This window comes from Schistocerca nitens, chromosome 1 (genome assembly GCF_023898315.1).
Source record: "Schistocerca nitens isolate TAMUIC-IGC-003100 chromosome 1, iqSchNite1.1, whole genome shotgun sequence".
NCBI classification, from domain to species: domain Eukaryota; kingdom Metazoa; phylum Arthropoda; class Insecta; order Orthoptera; family Acrididae; genus Schistocerca; species Schistocerca nitens.
The window spans coordinates 753,107,588-753,122,595 of NC_064614.1; the positions used below are offsets into that span (position 1 = coordinate 753,107,588).

At 37.7% G+C, this 15,008-nt stretch overlaps 1 protein-coding gene across 1 annotated transcript in view; it reads right to left on the reverse strand.

The window, feature by feature from the left end:
• Positions 1–12,075, reverse strand: part of LOC126260776 (adenylate kinase) — a 41,089-nt gene extending 29,014 nt beyond the window's left edge. Inside the window, exons 1-4 of the mRNA XM_049958116.1 lie at positions 11,810–12,075; positions 11,150–11,267; positions 3,219–3,337; positions 2,969–3,136 (exon numbers count right to left, since the gene is read on the reverse strand). Of these exons, the coding sequence (XP_049814073.1) occupies positions 2,969–3,136; positions 3,219–3,337; positions 11,150–11,267; positions 11,810–11,917 (513 nt within the window). The 5' untranslated portion in view covers positions 11,918–12,075. The remainder of the gene's footprint in view (positions 1–2,968; positions 3,137–3,218; positions 3,338–11,149; positions 11,268–11,809) is intronic.
• Between the last annotated feature and the right edge of the window lie 2,933 nt (positions 12,076–15,008).

Below are 15,008 nucleotides of genomic sequence, written 5' to 3' on the forward strand. Positions count from 1 at the left end.
GCATTGACAGTAGGCATATAAGGATGACCTGAACAAGGGTTATCTTTAATTTCTGTCCGACTATTTTTAAACCATATGAACCATTTTTAACACTAAGCATATCTTAAGCACTCATCACCATAGACTTCTCGCATCATCTCAATCTCAATAAAGGTTTCTGTGGTTTCTAATGTGCCCTGGGATCCAGATATGACATCTTCCTCTTGAATAAAGTTCAACCGATTGAACAGTTGCAGTAATGCTGAACAGCATTTTCCCTAGAACACTTTCCATTGCAGAGGTGATAGGCTTTTGTAAACCCATGATCTTCTTTGTTCCCTCTTTCACAGCTGGTCTAAAAAGCTGTTGACCTAATTCTAGCAGATACAGCCTTCTTACATTATCCTGCTTCTTATTCCAGTTTGGGCTGTTTATCAAGAAAATTGTTCCAGCATTGAGACAGGCAATATCTATCAAGGTGAAAAGAGAGATAATGGCCACCTTCTCGTCCCTCGTTTCACTGAATGATGTCATGTCATTTGATCAATGCTGTCTCTGCCCCCTTTGGTTTCATTGTAGTAGAGATTAGAGTTTGTCATTTTTTTTCCTCTGTCGACTCATCCACCGCATCATTGCGTTGTGTGGAAAGAAGTAGGAGATTCTTAGTAGACTTCAGTTTGGAGATGTATGAAATCAAGGTAACTGGTGCAGTGCCTGTTTTCAGATCTGTGAATAACTTAAGAGGAATATAGCTCTCGACCCTACATCTTCTTTAGCTGTTCTGGTAGGTGTTTTTGGTTACTCTTCAATCTTCCCACCAAAGTTAACTTATCATTGTAAAGCTCCTCTGCTAGGTCTATGGATGTAGCAATGATGCTGGAAGCAGCTGCATGCTGTTCATCGGGGGATGAACTCTGAACTTGACTCATTTTCAATTACTGTGTCACTGTCGTATGTCACAAATGTATCATCATCTTATGGATCACTTTCATCACCTTCACTTGCTTCATTTATTATAGCCGACACCTCTTCATCTGTGAGAAACCTCTGATACTGACGAGACATTTTATTAAAACTGCGAGTAATGTACAACTGCTCGAACAACAAAGGAGATTTATTTCAAAACAACAATGGAAACAATACAGTGGTACCAACAGTCAGAAACTGCATTTCTTTCTACCATATTGAGAAATATTTTAATGATAAAAGTTCTCACCTATGTCTAAGGGGGGCAAAAACTGTCCAAACTTAAATATAATAGGCAGATTTAATTCACAAAAATTAAATAACCATGACCCACATACTCAGGTATTTTTCTACAACTACCTAAATTCTTGCTTCTCTACTGTATGGTTTAATGGTGGAATTACCTTAAAATATTCCGGCCGTAAAATAGTTTCCTGTTCGTTCCTCTGTATGGAGACTGCTTGGAAGGATGCTGCCTTTCAGAGAAGCAACAGTGAATGGAAAGACTGGCAAAACTTGATCTCTGGGTTCCGGAGGAATTTATGAACATGCAAAACTATAAGTATAGCATTCATAAATTTAGAGAAAGCTTTTTGGCAATGCTGATTGCAATACACTCCTTTAAATTTTGAAGATGACATGAATAAAATACAGTGAACAAAAGGATACCCACAAAAGCTGGACCATGGTTACAACAGTCAAAGAACATGACAGGAAAGTAGTAGTTTACAAGGAAGTGAGACAGGACTGCAGCCTGTTATCCATAATATTCAATCATTACATGGAGCAAGCAGTAAAGGAAACCTATGAGAAATTTAGAGATAGAATTAAAGGTCAAGTGGAAGAAATAAAACTGAGTTTTGCCAATAATTCCCTTCTCTGTGTCAGAGATGCAAAGGACTGAAGATTTATGAAATGGATAGTGTCTTGAAAATATAAATCATCAAATGCAAAACAAGGGTAATCAAATCAGGCAAAGGCAAGGGAATCACATTAGGTGATGAGGAATTGGCAAAAGTAGTAGAGTTTTATCGTTTGTGCAGAAAAATAAATGACTATTATAAAAAGTGAGAGGATATAAAATGCAGACTGGCCATAGTGAAAAATGGTGTTTTTCAAAAAGAGAAGTTTGTTAGCATAAAATAAAATTTTTGGTGCTGAGAATCTTCTCTGAAGGTATTTGTCTGAAGTACAGTCTTGTACTGAAGTGAAATGTGGATGCTAAGCAGTTCAGAAAGGAAGAAAATAGAAACTTTTGAAAAATGGTGCTGCAGAATAATGCTGAGACCAGATGGGTGAAAAGGATAACTAATGAGTAAGTTTAAGTACTACAGTATACATTTAAATTTTTAGTGCTGTCAGCCATCTTTAAACTGTATAGTCTGATGACGCTCTTGTTCATTTGAAGAGCACAACAAATAAACAAACAGCAAATGTGCCTTGTGGCTTTAGTCAAAAACTTCTCTAATTAATGTTTTTGTGCGACATTTGTGTAGAAACAATTTGCCCAAATTAATTTGCCGTAGGTGCCAGGAACTGCATCACTAAGTGAAAGATAATTCTTAGTTGGTGTTCAACATGTTAATAAAGTTTTTCAGTGTCTTGAGAGTATAATACACCAGTTAGGCATGTAATCTGTGCTCACTTCCAACAAAATTACCTTGAGTTAATTTGATAAAAGTAAAGAACTGCTTCACAACGTTTGCTGTTTGTAACGGAACACTTATCCAGTGGTTGCAATAAAATGTTAAACATGTGACAGCAATATCTATGTATGCTTCAGTCACTGCTGCCTTCATAATTATCCTCACCACCACTGATGATGTAATTTACAAGTCAGTCTAATTCCACTCCCTCCCCTCGGTCTCTACACAACTATTTAATATACTAGGCAAGACACACAAGAACATTGTACATCACTCAGTATCCATCCTCTCCCCTCATCCAACAGTCAGTCACAAAGTTATTACTATCGAGTGGGATGAATTTACAATAAAAGTGCACATACAAATCTTCAACTTACATCATCCTTCATGGGAACTTTTGGAGGATGAAATTCTTCGTGATACGAACGACCACTTGCTGGATGTATTAGCCGGCCTGTAATTCTTCGAACCAGATAATTGTCATCAATACTGAATTCCACAACAGCATCTAGTGCAGTATTTCTTTTCTCCAGTAGTTTATCCAGCTAACAGAAAGAAGACAAAAAATTTGCAACAAGTATTTGGACAGTCTCCATTGCCTAAGGAAATCAGTTTTACAGTTTTTACCTTCTCTGCCTGTGGGACAGTTCTTGGAAAACCGTCTAAAAGAAACCCGTTTTTACATTCTGGACGATCAAGATTAGTGTCAATCAGATTAACGACAAGCTCATCACTTACAAGTTTTCCTGAAAAAAAAAATTAATTACATTAAACTCAATTTACTGAGTTAAGACAGTATGTAAAACATTGCTGCTTCATGTCATTGTAAAATAGGTTCACTAGAAAATAAGAGCAAAGATTATTAACTAGCAAACTTAGTGCCATCAGGGAATATGTAGGCTTGATTCCTGCTATCTCAATAACAGAGCAAACTTTACCTGCAATGCAATATACACTTCTCTAACTTCCTGATAGATTAAGCTGTGTGCTACATGAGTACTTCAGCCTGGGCCCATTTTCTTTTTATAATTTTTTTGTGGGCAAGACCCTTGTGCAAAAGGTCAGTGCACTCTGAGTTACAATGGTGGGAAAAACATTGCTTTCATTTCCTTACAACAGCCATACAAAACTTGTGCTGCAATTGAAAATCATATCAATTGTGATATTTAATACAGCTTTAATGGTGAAAATCTTATAACTGTTTGACAATAATGAAGCCTATGAAGTATGTGCACTTAATGCAAGAGAAAGTTGACGAGAACAAAATTCGTGAAACTAGTGTTTTATGGTATCTTAACTGTGACAATGTTACATAGATTCTTCCATCCCTTTGCATTAGATTGTAACTAACCAATAAGGATATCACAAGTTCCATGCAGAAAATCTGGTTGTAGTAACAAACTGACCAGTAGCAAAGACCAAGGTTTACGTCTGTGCCACATTGAAAAATGCATGGGGGAGGGGGGTTCCAATACTTATATTTTACTTCACTAACATCTGCCCTACAGCCCATACCTGGCTCCTTCAATATGCAAATGTGAAAGTGGTTTGTCTTCTGATAAAGAATTTCATGGAGATATCACAATCTGGGTGCAATGCCAGGCATTAGAATTTTAAACAGAGGAATTTGACAACTGAATGATAAATACTTAAATGTGAATAGCCATTGCACAGAAGTAGTAAAAGTAGTGTGGTTCTCAGATTCTTTTAATAAATTTGCTTTAAGTATACCAGTACTTTATTAGTAGCCTAATGGAGTTTACTTTCCAAACAGCTCACATAATAAAGAGCAAAGATGAAAGACTAATACACTTAGTGCAAACAGCAAGTATGGTGCCTGAATAACTATTGTTTAAATTCAAGCGAGCACTTTATCTGTAACAGACTGTATAATTATATAGGTTCTAACTGGCAAAAAGTACCCATGCGCGTCTCAGTCTGCATCACAGTTACCATCAGTCTGTAAGTCTGCTAGTTTTTCACTCAGTTCTGATCCTTCTGTATAAACCATCTTAGTATTAATTTCAAGCCAGTTAAGAAACTGCAGAAAATAATAGGAGTATGTGAAAATGATTTGAGCCCCATATGTCTTAAATGGGATTCCAGTATCTGGGCAGTGGACCTTATTGGATGAGGTACTGCATCTTCACAAGTTTCACAGCTACCATTTTGGTATCCATTAAATACTTATCTCCATGGAAGAACAATATTCACTATTTTTAGACTATTTCCTATAGAATGCTACAAACATGCAATTTTACCACTAAGGGAACCTTAAAGCATTACCCATAATTCAGGACATATTTCTACCCTTAGTGCTAACTTGATCCAGATCTTGTGACCAACACTAGCTATTAAAATACTCCTTGAAATGTTAATGTCATATGTTACGTACAGGATGCCTGGGATTCCCCCCCCCCCCCCCCCCCCATATGTTTCAGTTGTATATGCTGCTGGCATTTGTTATTTATAATATGTCAGTTACTTCTTGTGGCTGGTGATTAACACACAGTAGTTTTGTTTACTAGACCTTTATAGGAGACCAGTAAGCAATGTCACAGTGTGGTGATGGGACAATGACATCATTAATGTAGGGGAGATTTGAGCCTCAAGAAATGATAAACTGATGACGGAACTATGTATATTATTATGACATATTCAATGGCTTTCACCACTCTTACGCAAATTATCACATTGTGACTGGGTCCACTACAGTTCCATTTGTCACGACAGCCTTCACTTTAAAAACGCAAGGCAATGATAACAAGACTGGCCAAATCAGAACAATAGTATTGCAATACAGACTTGCCATCTGTACTAGAGGTACACATCAAATAAACAACACAATCTAAACTACCACCTTTAATAACTAAATGGTATGTTTTAAACAAACAACATAAACTACTTTTATAACCCAAGTTGTATCTAAACCAGAGGCTACGTCGACTCTGTGACTAACATGGTTGCAGGTTCCTCAACCTATACTATGGGGCGGAAGGTTGTAGGATGCCCCTTGATAGACCATGGATGCACTACACACAGGAAGCAGCTGCATGGGTAGCACAGTACTTGGGGTGTGCACATGGGTGTTCTTTACATCAGGTTTCTCCCCACGGGAAAAACTGTTGCCCTGAAAACATTACCAGTTCATGACACTGATGGTGTACCAACTGTGAAAATTGTTAGTTCGCCTAAACAGGTCATTCCCAAGGATTTAAATACGCTAAACCTCATGTTAGTAAGTTGTCAAAAGTGTAACAAGATCCCCGAGTTACTCTCCGAAATAAACAGTAGCAATGCCAATATTGTATTAGGTACCAAAAGCTGGTTGAAACCGGACATAAATAGCAGTGAAATTTTGAACTCAGATTGGACAATGTTTAGGAAGGATAAGATTGATGATATGGGAGGTGGTGTGTTCATTGCGGTTGAAAGCTGTTTAAACAGAGTTGAGATCGATACTGGGCCGGACTGTGAAATAGTCTGGATAAAGCTGTCAATCAGACAACGAGTGACCATTGTATTAGGATGTTTTTCCAGAACAACAGCAACCATAACAAACGTCACAGAATGTTTCAGGGAAAGTATTGAGTACATAGGAAATAAATATCCAAATTATCCGTTAGTTATAGGTGTAGACTAATCTGGCATCCACTGACTGGGAAAATTACATGTTTATCACAGGGGGCAGAAGCAAAGACCCGTGAGAAGTCATTCTAGGAGCGCTCTCAACAAACAACCTTGAGCAATTGGTTAGAAAACCAACTCAGGATGAGAACATATTACGTATCTTGGGGACAAATGGACCTGATCTTTTTGAGGAAGTTAATTTAGAAGAAGGTATTAGGACCATAATGTCATCGTGGCTTCTATGCCAGTGGAAATTACAAAAAATCAGTGTAGCGTTTTCTTGTTTGGGAAAGCAAATAAAAGTGTCTTTAATGAATATCTTCATAGTTAGCTCGAAGCATTCACCGCAGGACACAAAGATATTGAGCATCTTTGGTCATGTTAGAGAAATATGTGCCTAGCAAAAATATAGGGGAGGGAAAGGATCCACCTTGGTTCAACAAACATATTAGGAAGTTGATGAGAAAGCAGATACTTTTGCACAGTTTTTTTAAACGTGGTCACTACCCTGCTGACGAACAGAAATTATACAAAATGAAAGCAGCTGTCAAAAGGTCAATGAGAGATTATTTTAACGAATTTGAAAGCAATATTTTATCTGCAGACTCTAAAAATAACCCTAAAAAATTTTGGTCAAATGTAAAATCTATGAACACTACAAATAATTCAATACCTTCTGTTGCTGACAGTACAGGTAATGTAATGGATAATGATAAACAGAAGGCAGAAATTCTAAACCTAGCTTTCAAAAACTCTTTCGGTAGAGGACTGGAGCACCATTCCCCCTTTCAATTATTGAATAAACGCAAGGATGGCTGAAATAATGTTTAGTGTTTTGTGTTGACTATGCTACAAATATAGCACCATTCTTATCCATCATCTATCAGAGATGATTGGAACAGCGGAAAGTTCCATGGGACTGGTAGAAGGCCCAGGTCAGAGAAACCTATAAAAAGGGTAGAAAATCGGATGCACATAATTACTGGCTGATTTCACCAAGATCTATTTGTTGTAGAATCATGGAACATACTTTGTGTTCCAACACAATGACCTTTCTAGACTCTGAGAAGCTCAGCTGCAGAAACCAGCACGGTTTTAGCAAACACCAGTCATAAGAGACAGAGTTGGCCCTCTTTGTACATGATATACAACAGGCACTGGATACCGACTCCCAGGTTGATGCCATATTTCTCGACTTCCAAAAGGTGTTCGACTCAATTCCACACTGTCGCCTGCACCAAAAAGCGCGTCCTTACGGCCTATCCGATGGCATATGCAGCTGGATAGAAAGTTTACTAACAGACAGAGCAGCATGTGGTCCTGAGTGAGGAGACTTCAACAAAAACAAGCATAACATCAGGTGTGCCCCAGGGCAGCGTAATAGGTCCGCCGCTTTTTACAACTTACATAAATTATCTGGTTGATGGTACTGACAGCGGCATTAGACTGTTTGCCGATGATGCTGTACTCTACAGGAAAGAAGTATCACACGAAAGCTGTGAACAAATCAATGAGGATTTGCAAAAAATAAATGCGTGGTGTAATGACTGACAATTATCTCTCAATATTAGTAAGTGTAACTACTGTGTATGAAGCAAAAATCCCCATTAATGTACGAGTATAAAATAAATGCCCAGTTTTGGAAGCGGTAACATCTTTCAAGTATCTGGGTGTGACTATTCAAAATGATCTCAAATGTAACGATCAGATTAAACAAGTAACGGGCAAGACGAACTTTAGATTGAGGGTTATTGGTAGAATCCTGAAGCAATGCAGTCCTTCAACAAAGGAAATCGCTTACAATATTTCAGTTCGTGCAGTCAGAGTATTGTTCGTCTGTGTGAGACCCTTACCAGTAGGGTCTGATTCAAGAGATTGAGAAGGTCCGAAGAAGAGCGGCAAGATTCGTGACTGGTAAATTTAGCCATCACGAGAACGTTACAAATCTCATAGAAAGTTTGAAGTGGGACATACTTGCAGAAAGACAACGCGCTAAATGGAAGGGGCTGCTCATTAATTTACACAATCTGATCTTCACCTATGATGTAGAGCATATATTATTACCATCAACTTTCAAATCGCGCAGTGATCACCATTCAAAGATAAGGGAAATTAAAGCTCGTACTGAGGCACTCAGACAGTTGTTTTTCCCTCGCACGATCCGCGAGTGGAAAAGAGGGGCAGAAATATGACTTTGGCGCAAATAGTGCCCTCTGTCACACCGCTTTGTGCCTAGCAGAGTACATATGTAGATGAAGGTAAGTGAAAGACACAAATAGACCACAGACACCATCTAACAACATGTGACATCACATTTCAAAGAAAATACCTTCATTCACACATTTTTCGGACCTAAATATAAATAACATTTCCCTGAAATTTAATAAGTGTTTATCTGAAAATTAACTGCCAATGAATTTAGAGAGCACACAATACAGAGCATAAGGCCTTACCACACCATTAGAAATAATGCTTAAAGAGGGATGAAAACATGAAACAGAATGTTCTAAATTGTTAGATTTTTATATAGAAAAAGAACCTGAACTGGAAAGCACATATTACCAGCCTGCAGTCTCTGTGTTACAGACAGTATCAGAATTTGTGGTTACAACACTGGACTAACATTGGAAAGACCGTTCAAGCCCACACCCATCAAGATTTAGGGGTTCCATGATTTTCTTAAATCACTTCCTTCCCCATCCTTGAAACCATCCAAGCTTGGGCTCCATCTCATGACCTCTATGCCAACAGAATGATAAGTCCTAATATTCCTTCTCTCTTCAGAATTTGGAGACAGAAGTGTTGGAAACCTGACTGACTTTTCCCACTGTCTTATGGTACAATATTCTGGGGGTAACTCATTATTGAGGAAAAACAAGAATTTTTTGTACACAAGTACATAATAATGATAATCTGTGGTGTAGCCTACAGTTACTCTTTTATGAAGTTTGTTGCAAAGAATCAATCACAGGTTTAATACAGTAACATTCGTAATCATAACATTACAAGGAGAATGTGAGACTGGATCCATCTTCGGCCTTAGTGTACTGCTTAGCTGTGTGGCAATGGGCCTCCCATGCAAGTGGGCCCGAGTTAGATTCCCGGCCGGGTTGGAGATTTTCTCCGCTCGGGGACTCAGTATTGTGTTGTCTCATCATCATTTCATTCTCATCACCAGTACACAAGTCACCCAATGTGGTGTCGACTGAAATAAGACTTGCACTTGGCGGCTGAACTTCCCCGGATGGAGCCTTCCGGCCAACAATGCCATATGCTCATTTCAATTTTTTCCAGTGTGGTACAAAAAGAAGTGAGACATTTAGTCGTGCAAATCTTACCACCTATACAGTGATGTAAACAACTTACTGCCTAAGACTACTGTATCTGCTGGACTACTCTTAAGATATGCCAACATGTCTCGTTTCTTGTGCACAATAGCAGATGCACAGGAATAAAAGGACATGCACAAACATTTGTGGAAAGAACACATGTATGCATGGGCATTCTCGTGTCCAAACATTGCCTCACTCCGCGAGAACCCTGCTATGTATCCCTTTACTTGCTTGGGAGCTTGTGCAACATTTATTATGATGAAAAGGCAACAGTAAATGAAAATGCAAAAGTGGCTGTAGGTAAAAACATATGCAAAGAAATAGCTAAATGAAAGTAGGAGAAATGAAAAGTGACAATGTTTTATTTGCAAATTTCCTAAGGAGGTCACAGTGAGATTTTAGATTTCCTGGTTGGGAAACTGTAATTATAAGGTCGACAATAAGTTTTTTAGCTGGCAACCAGCAACTTCTACACGAGTTTGAACTACTTGCTTCGCATTTTTGAGTAAGGCAATTATTCTTGAAATTGGGAAATAGTTGAGAGAGGTTGTCAGTAACATAAATTAAATTTCAACATTGTCATTTGGGTTTACTTTTATAAAGTTTTTTTTTACACAACTTTAATCATGAAAGATTATGCGAAGGTTAGCGTCCTCAGACTCAATACACATGGGAATTTCATAGTTGGCAATAACCACTAGAATGTAGGTTTTGTTTTTGAATTTCATATTTCCTGCTTTATTTATGTCTTATTTTTAGTAGGTTGTCGAGGAGCTACACATACCCCGTCATTTCTTATCTTCAGATGTCAAGTTCCTTAGTTGTGCTATTAAGCTGCCATACCATAAATACTCTTCCACCATTTCCATACATGCATTTCATAGATTTCTAGCTTATTCTACTATGTTTTCCTACTTCAAAACTTATGGTATCTTATTCTGTATAGTAATGGGTGTGTGGGTGCCCGTGCAAGAGGTCACAATTATGATCCACAGAACAAGCTAAACAACAAGAGCAAGATATGTCTCTCTCTGTAACCTATTCTGAACTGTAGTTCCAAATGTTTTTGAGCTACTGCCACCTCCTTTCTTTTCGATTTACCAAATCAGTTGCAAAGAAAAATTAGCTTGCCACTTGAGTAAAGGCCGAAACTAACACTGACTCTCAGTGCTCTCTCCCAACACTGAACACCACATTGGTGATTATGGATGAAGGTTGATACAGATGCCAGCAGAAAGACTTATCTCTGAACATCGCCAGTTGGAACACTTGGCTTTTCTTGCCCTTGCATTCAACTATTACGTTTAGTTAGGCAGTGAAAGGCAAGAGAGTAGGATAAGTGCATTCAACATTCAAATTAAAACCTTTGTTTCATCAATCACAAAATTTCATCACAAACTCCGTAATGTAAAATTCTGAACAGTGGTCTGTTAACTCTAATACTGAGCCCAGCATTGCAGAAATTGGCTATCATATTTACCAGTGGACATATGGTAGAATAACACACGAAAAGTTGGCATACTGTACACAACAGTTGCAACAACATAGATACTCAGATTCGGATGAATTTTCAATGTGTTTCATAAAAAAGGTTACCTTCATCCATTGTTTTCTTCAGCTGTTTTCCCAGAAGGGAGCCAGAGGATATTTCTGCACGCAGCATATCGCCAGTCGACAGGTGACACACACAATATTTGTTCCTAAGTAGTGGAGCCTGCAAAAAATAAAAATCTGAATGCATAGCGTAGGTGCATATTAAATTTATAATTCTACAGTAACATTGGATCAATGCTGACACACAACCAGAAATTAGTTTCGTGTTCAGTCATCCCATTGAGCATCCAAAATTTTCTTTTTTATCTACATAAAAAAATCTAGTCGAAAGTTGGCCGTATCTGTCACAATGGCTTCCAACTGAGAAATCTTTTAATCACGCAGGCAGCTCGTTTAGATCATCGTTTTATGCCGAAATTATGAAACCACTTTGAAAAATATTCGAAAAAAGTATTAATAAATGTGATAAGCTGTCGAAACCGCAGAAATAAACGACTGTCACTTTTAGTATATTCACTGATCATGTATCCCAAATAACACATTTTACAAATGTATAAATTAATATATGTAAATTGATAATATCGACCTGTCGCTAACCGTTCCTTGATTAAATAAATATTTCATTGTTAGAGCAGTTCCAAGAACAATGGATTCCAAACTTTGGACTTTCGACTAAGATGTAAAAATGACTTTGAAGCTCACCTGTGTGCCCTTGCCGGAGCCCGGTGGTCCTAAAAGAACAGCCTTTATTCCTGCAGGTGTTGTGTCAGCTGGTTCCTCTTTAGGAACTTCAGCAGTTTGAGGTGGCATTGTATCTGTCTGCGCTTGCTCTCAACAGACTTCAATTGGAGGATACAAAATGTACCACTGTGTCACATGCACAAACAAGCAATTAACTTGCTACCAGCACTACATCGCCGCCATCCCTCGCGAAGATAAAACAACCACGTCTCACATGGTCATCACAAAGTACTTACGAGAAAGAACAGAGCTAACCGAATATGATTGTACATGGGGAAGAAGATGGTCTCAAAAATTAACAGCAAGGATCATTGAATAACAATGTTCAGTAGAGAGCAGACGACAAGCTAAATATTTACAAATGATGTGTTCTGTAAATCAAGATTTCTTTTACTAAGTGAAAGCAATGTTTAGTCAGGTGGTTTTTAAAAACAAAATTCAAGATCGCCCCTAGAGAAAAGTGTCGTGACAACTCGGTCTTGTTCAAAAGGAAAAGATAATCAGCTCTTCGTGTAGAGAATGTGAAAATCGAGTGATGAAAGGTGTTTCGTGCATAAAGTGCAACTTCTGGTGACGCGAAAAAGTCAGCGAAAGTAAATCTGAAATTCATCAGCTATGTTTTTCCATTGACATGCCACGGCTTTTTGCGTGACGAAACTGCCGATGTTTTAAGTGCAGTGGACTCGAAAAGCGAAATTGCAAAGCAACTACAAAGTGACATTTAAATACAAACAAACAAAATTAATACATGAAAAGCAGTCCAGTGTGTGTGTGTGTTAAAAATCAAGCGGAAAAGCAAGTCCTCGAAAACACTAGTGCGCCTATGAACGCTAAAAACAACACTGCAGCGTTTCCGATGTTACTGTAAACTCAGCAAACCAAAAACCTGTAGATAAATATAAATGGAAAATGATGACATACAGAAAAAGAAAAGACAAGACCACAGCTATGCAAGAGAACGAAAATGAGTTTCTAATAATTGATGATTCGCTGCTGAAAAATATTGCTGTCCCCAACTGCAAAATCGACCAATTAAAACACAACAACTCGGCAAATATTTTAAAAATATGGTACATTCAAAACAGACGAATTCAGAACCGGATTCTGAAACCAAGAGTAGTTTCAGCGTTGTCTTTATACATGTTGGAACAAATTCGTTAGGAAGCATCAGTGAAGAAGAAATTATTAACGAAAAAAAAAACGATTCGTTTGTGAAGGTGAGTGTCTGCTGGTTCCCAACTGATACTTGAAAGAATCATAAAAAGGAAGTCAGTGAAAGGCAAATATATCTTCCAAATAAAATATGCTGTCAAAGAACAGTTTGATCATCTTGGGACAGTTTTCACGGACCCAAACAAATTCCTATGTGAAAACAGCCTAAGAGATGATGGCATGCATTTAAACAGATTATGGTCTGAGGCACTCAGCAGAATATTTGCAGATGTCTGCAAAATAACCAGAAGCAAGGGAAGCTAATATGGCCTGATGGAGGTGAAAAATCAATTGCTGCAGCTAAAAAAGCAAAATACAAGCACCACACAAAAAAGGTGGGACTATGGAATACACTCTCAGAAGGCAGCCCACAACATGTAATCCGGCAAAAGAAAAGTTGCATAAAAGTACTACCTCAGAATATTCAATACATTGGTAACAAGAAACTAGATGCAGAAGTAGTTCTAAGTGAAGTACAACCAGACATAGTATGTATCAGTGAACAAGGTCTAACTGAAAGTCAGATAGTTAACTTGACAATAAAGGACTACATCTTTTACAGTTATTTCTGTGTATCTAAACATAAAAGTGGTGGAGTTATATATTAAAACAGGAAAGCCCCTAAAAACTGTAAACAGAAAAGATGTGAGACTACCCACAGCTAGAGAAACCGATTTTGAAATTACTGGTGTAGTGACTGGTGACTAGATTGTTTTCTGTGTACAGATCACCAATTGGTAAGATAAGCATCTTTCTAAAAAAATTCTAATTAACTAAAAATGAACAGGAGAAAAACATCGTTATATGTGGAGACTTCAATACTGACATGGAAACAGAATCAAAACCAAGACAAGATTTTGAAGAATCATTAATACATTACAATATGGTAGCAACAATATCTGCACCAACAAGAGTGACTTCTCGAAGACACACAGTTATTGACAACATCATTAATAATATTAGTATGTGTAACCATGAGCTGCATGTAGTCCAAATAGAAATATCTGACCATCGTGGACAGCTGATCTGCTTCCACAAAAGTAAGGACACAATGTCAGAACCAAATCAAACAACCAAAGAAATCAGGAATATCAGTGTAAAAAATATCAACATCTTTAGAACAATGCTAAGCAGGGAAACCTGGAATGAAAGCCTACAGCTTCAGAATGTAAAGGAAAAGTATTAATCATGTATTACAACAATATTCCCCAAAATAAAGAGACAAGAAAAGCCTCAGGATCAGATAAAGCGGATTACTAGTGAAATAGTAGAACTGCAGAGGATACTGCAGGACCTGTGACAGAGGGGTGAAGCTGAGAATTATAAAATGCTATCAAAGAAGTATACAAACTAATAAAGGAGCAAAAGTGAGAGCAAATTATGCCACCATAGTGAACTCAAAAAATAAAATAAAGGCAGCTTGGAATGCAATTAATGGTGAAAGAAAGGAACAGGCATGATCGAACAAAGACACATACATCAAGTCAATGAAAGTAGATAGTAGAGAAATAGCTGACATTCTTAATGATAACTATATAAATGTGGCACAGAACTTAAAACTGGAAATAAATAGTCCACAAAAGAAGGTTACTAAGTTATCAAAAACATCAAGCAGAAGCATGTACTTGAAACCAGTCACAGAAGATGAGCTGGGGAAAATTATACTAAAACTGAAGTCCAAGAAATCAACTGGTGATGAAAAATATCTAATCATGTAATAAAGGAAGTAAGTGAGCAATTACTCTCAGCAAATAATCTCATCATTGCTAGACATAGAGAAGCCTAAAGGATTTATTGGTGGCCAACTCCTACTCCATTGATGAATTTCTCAGTAAAACCAAAACCAACTGATTTGTGTATATATACACAAGTTTGGTACAGATTTATTGATGACATCTTCGTGATCTGGACTCACAGTGAAGAAGAGCTCCAGAATTTCCTCTCCAAC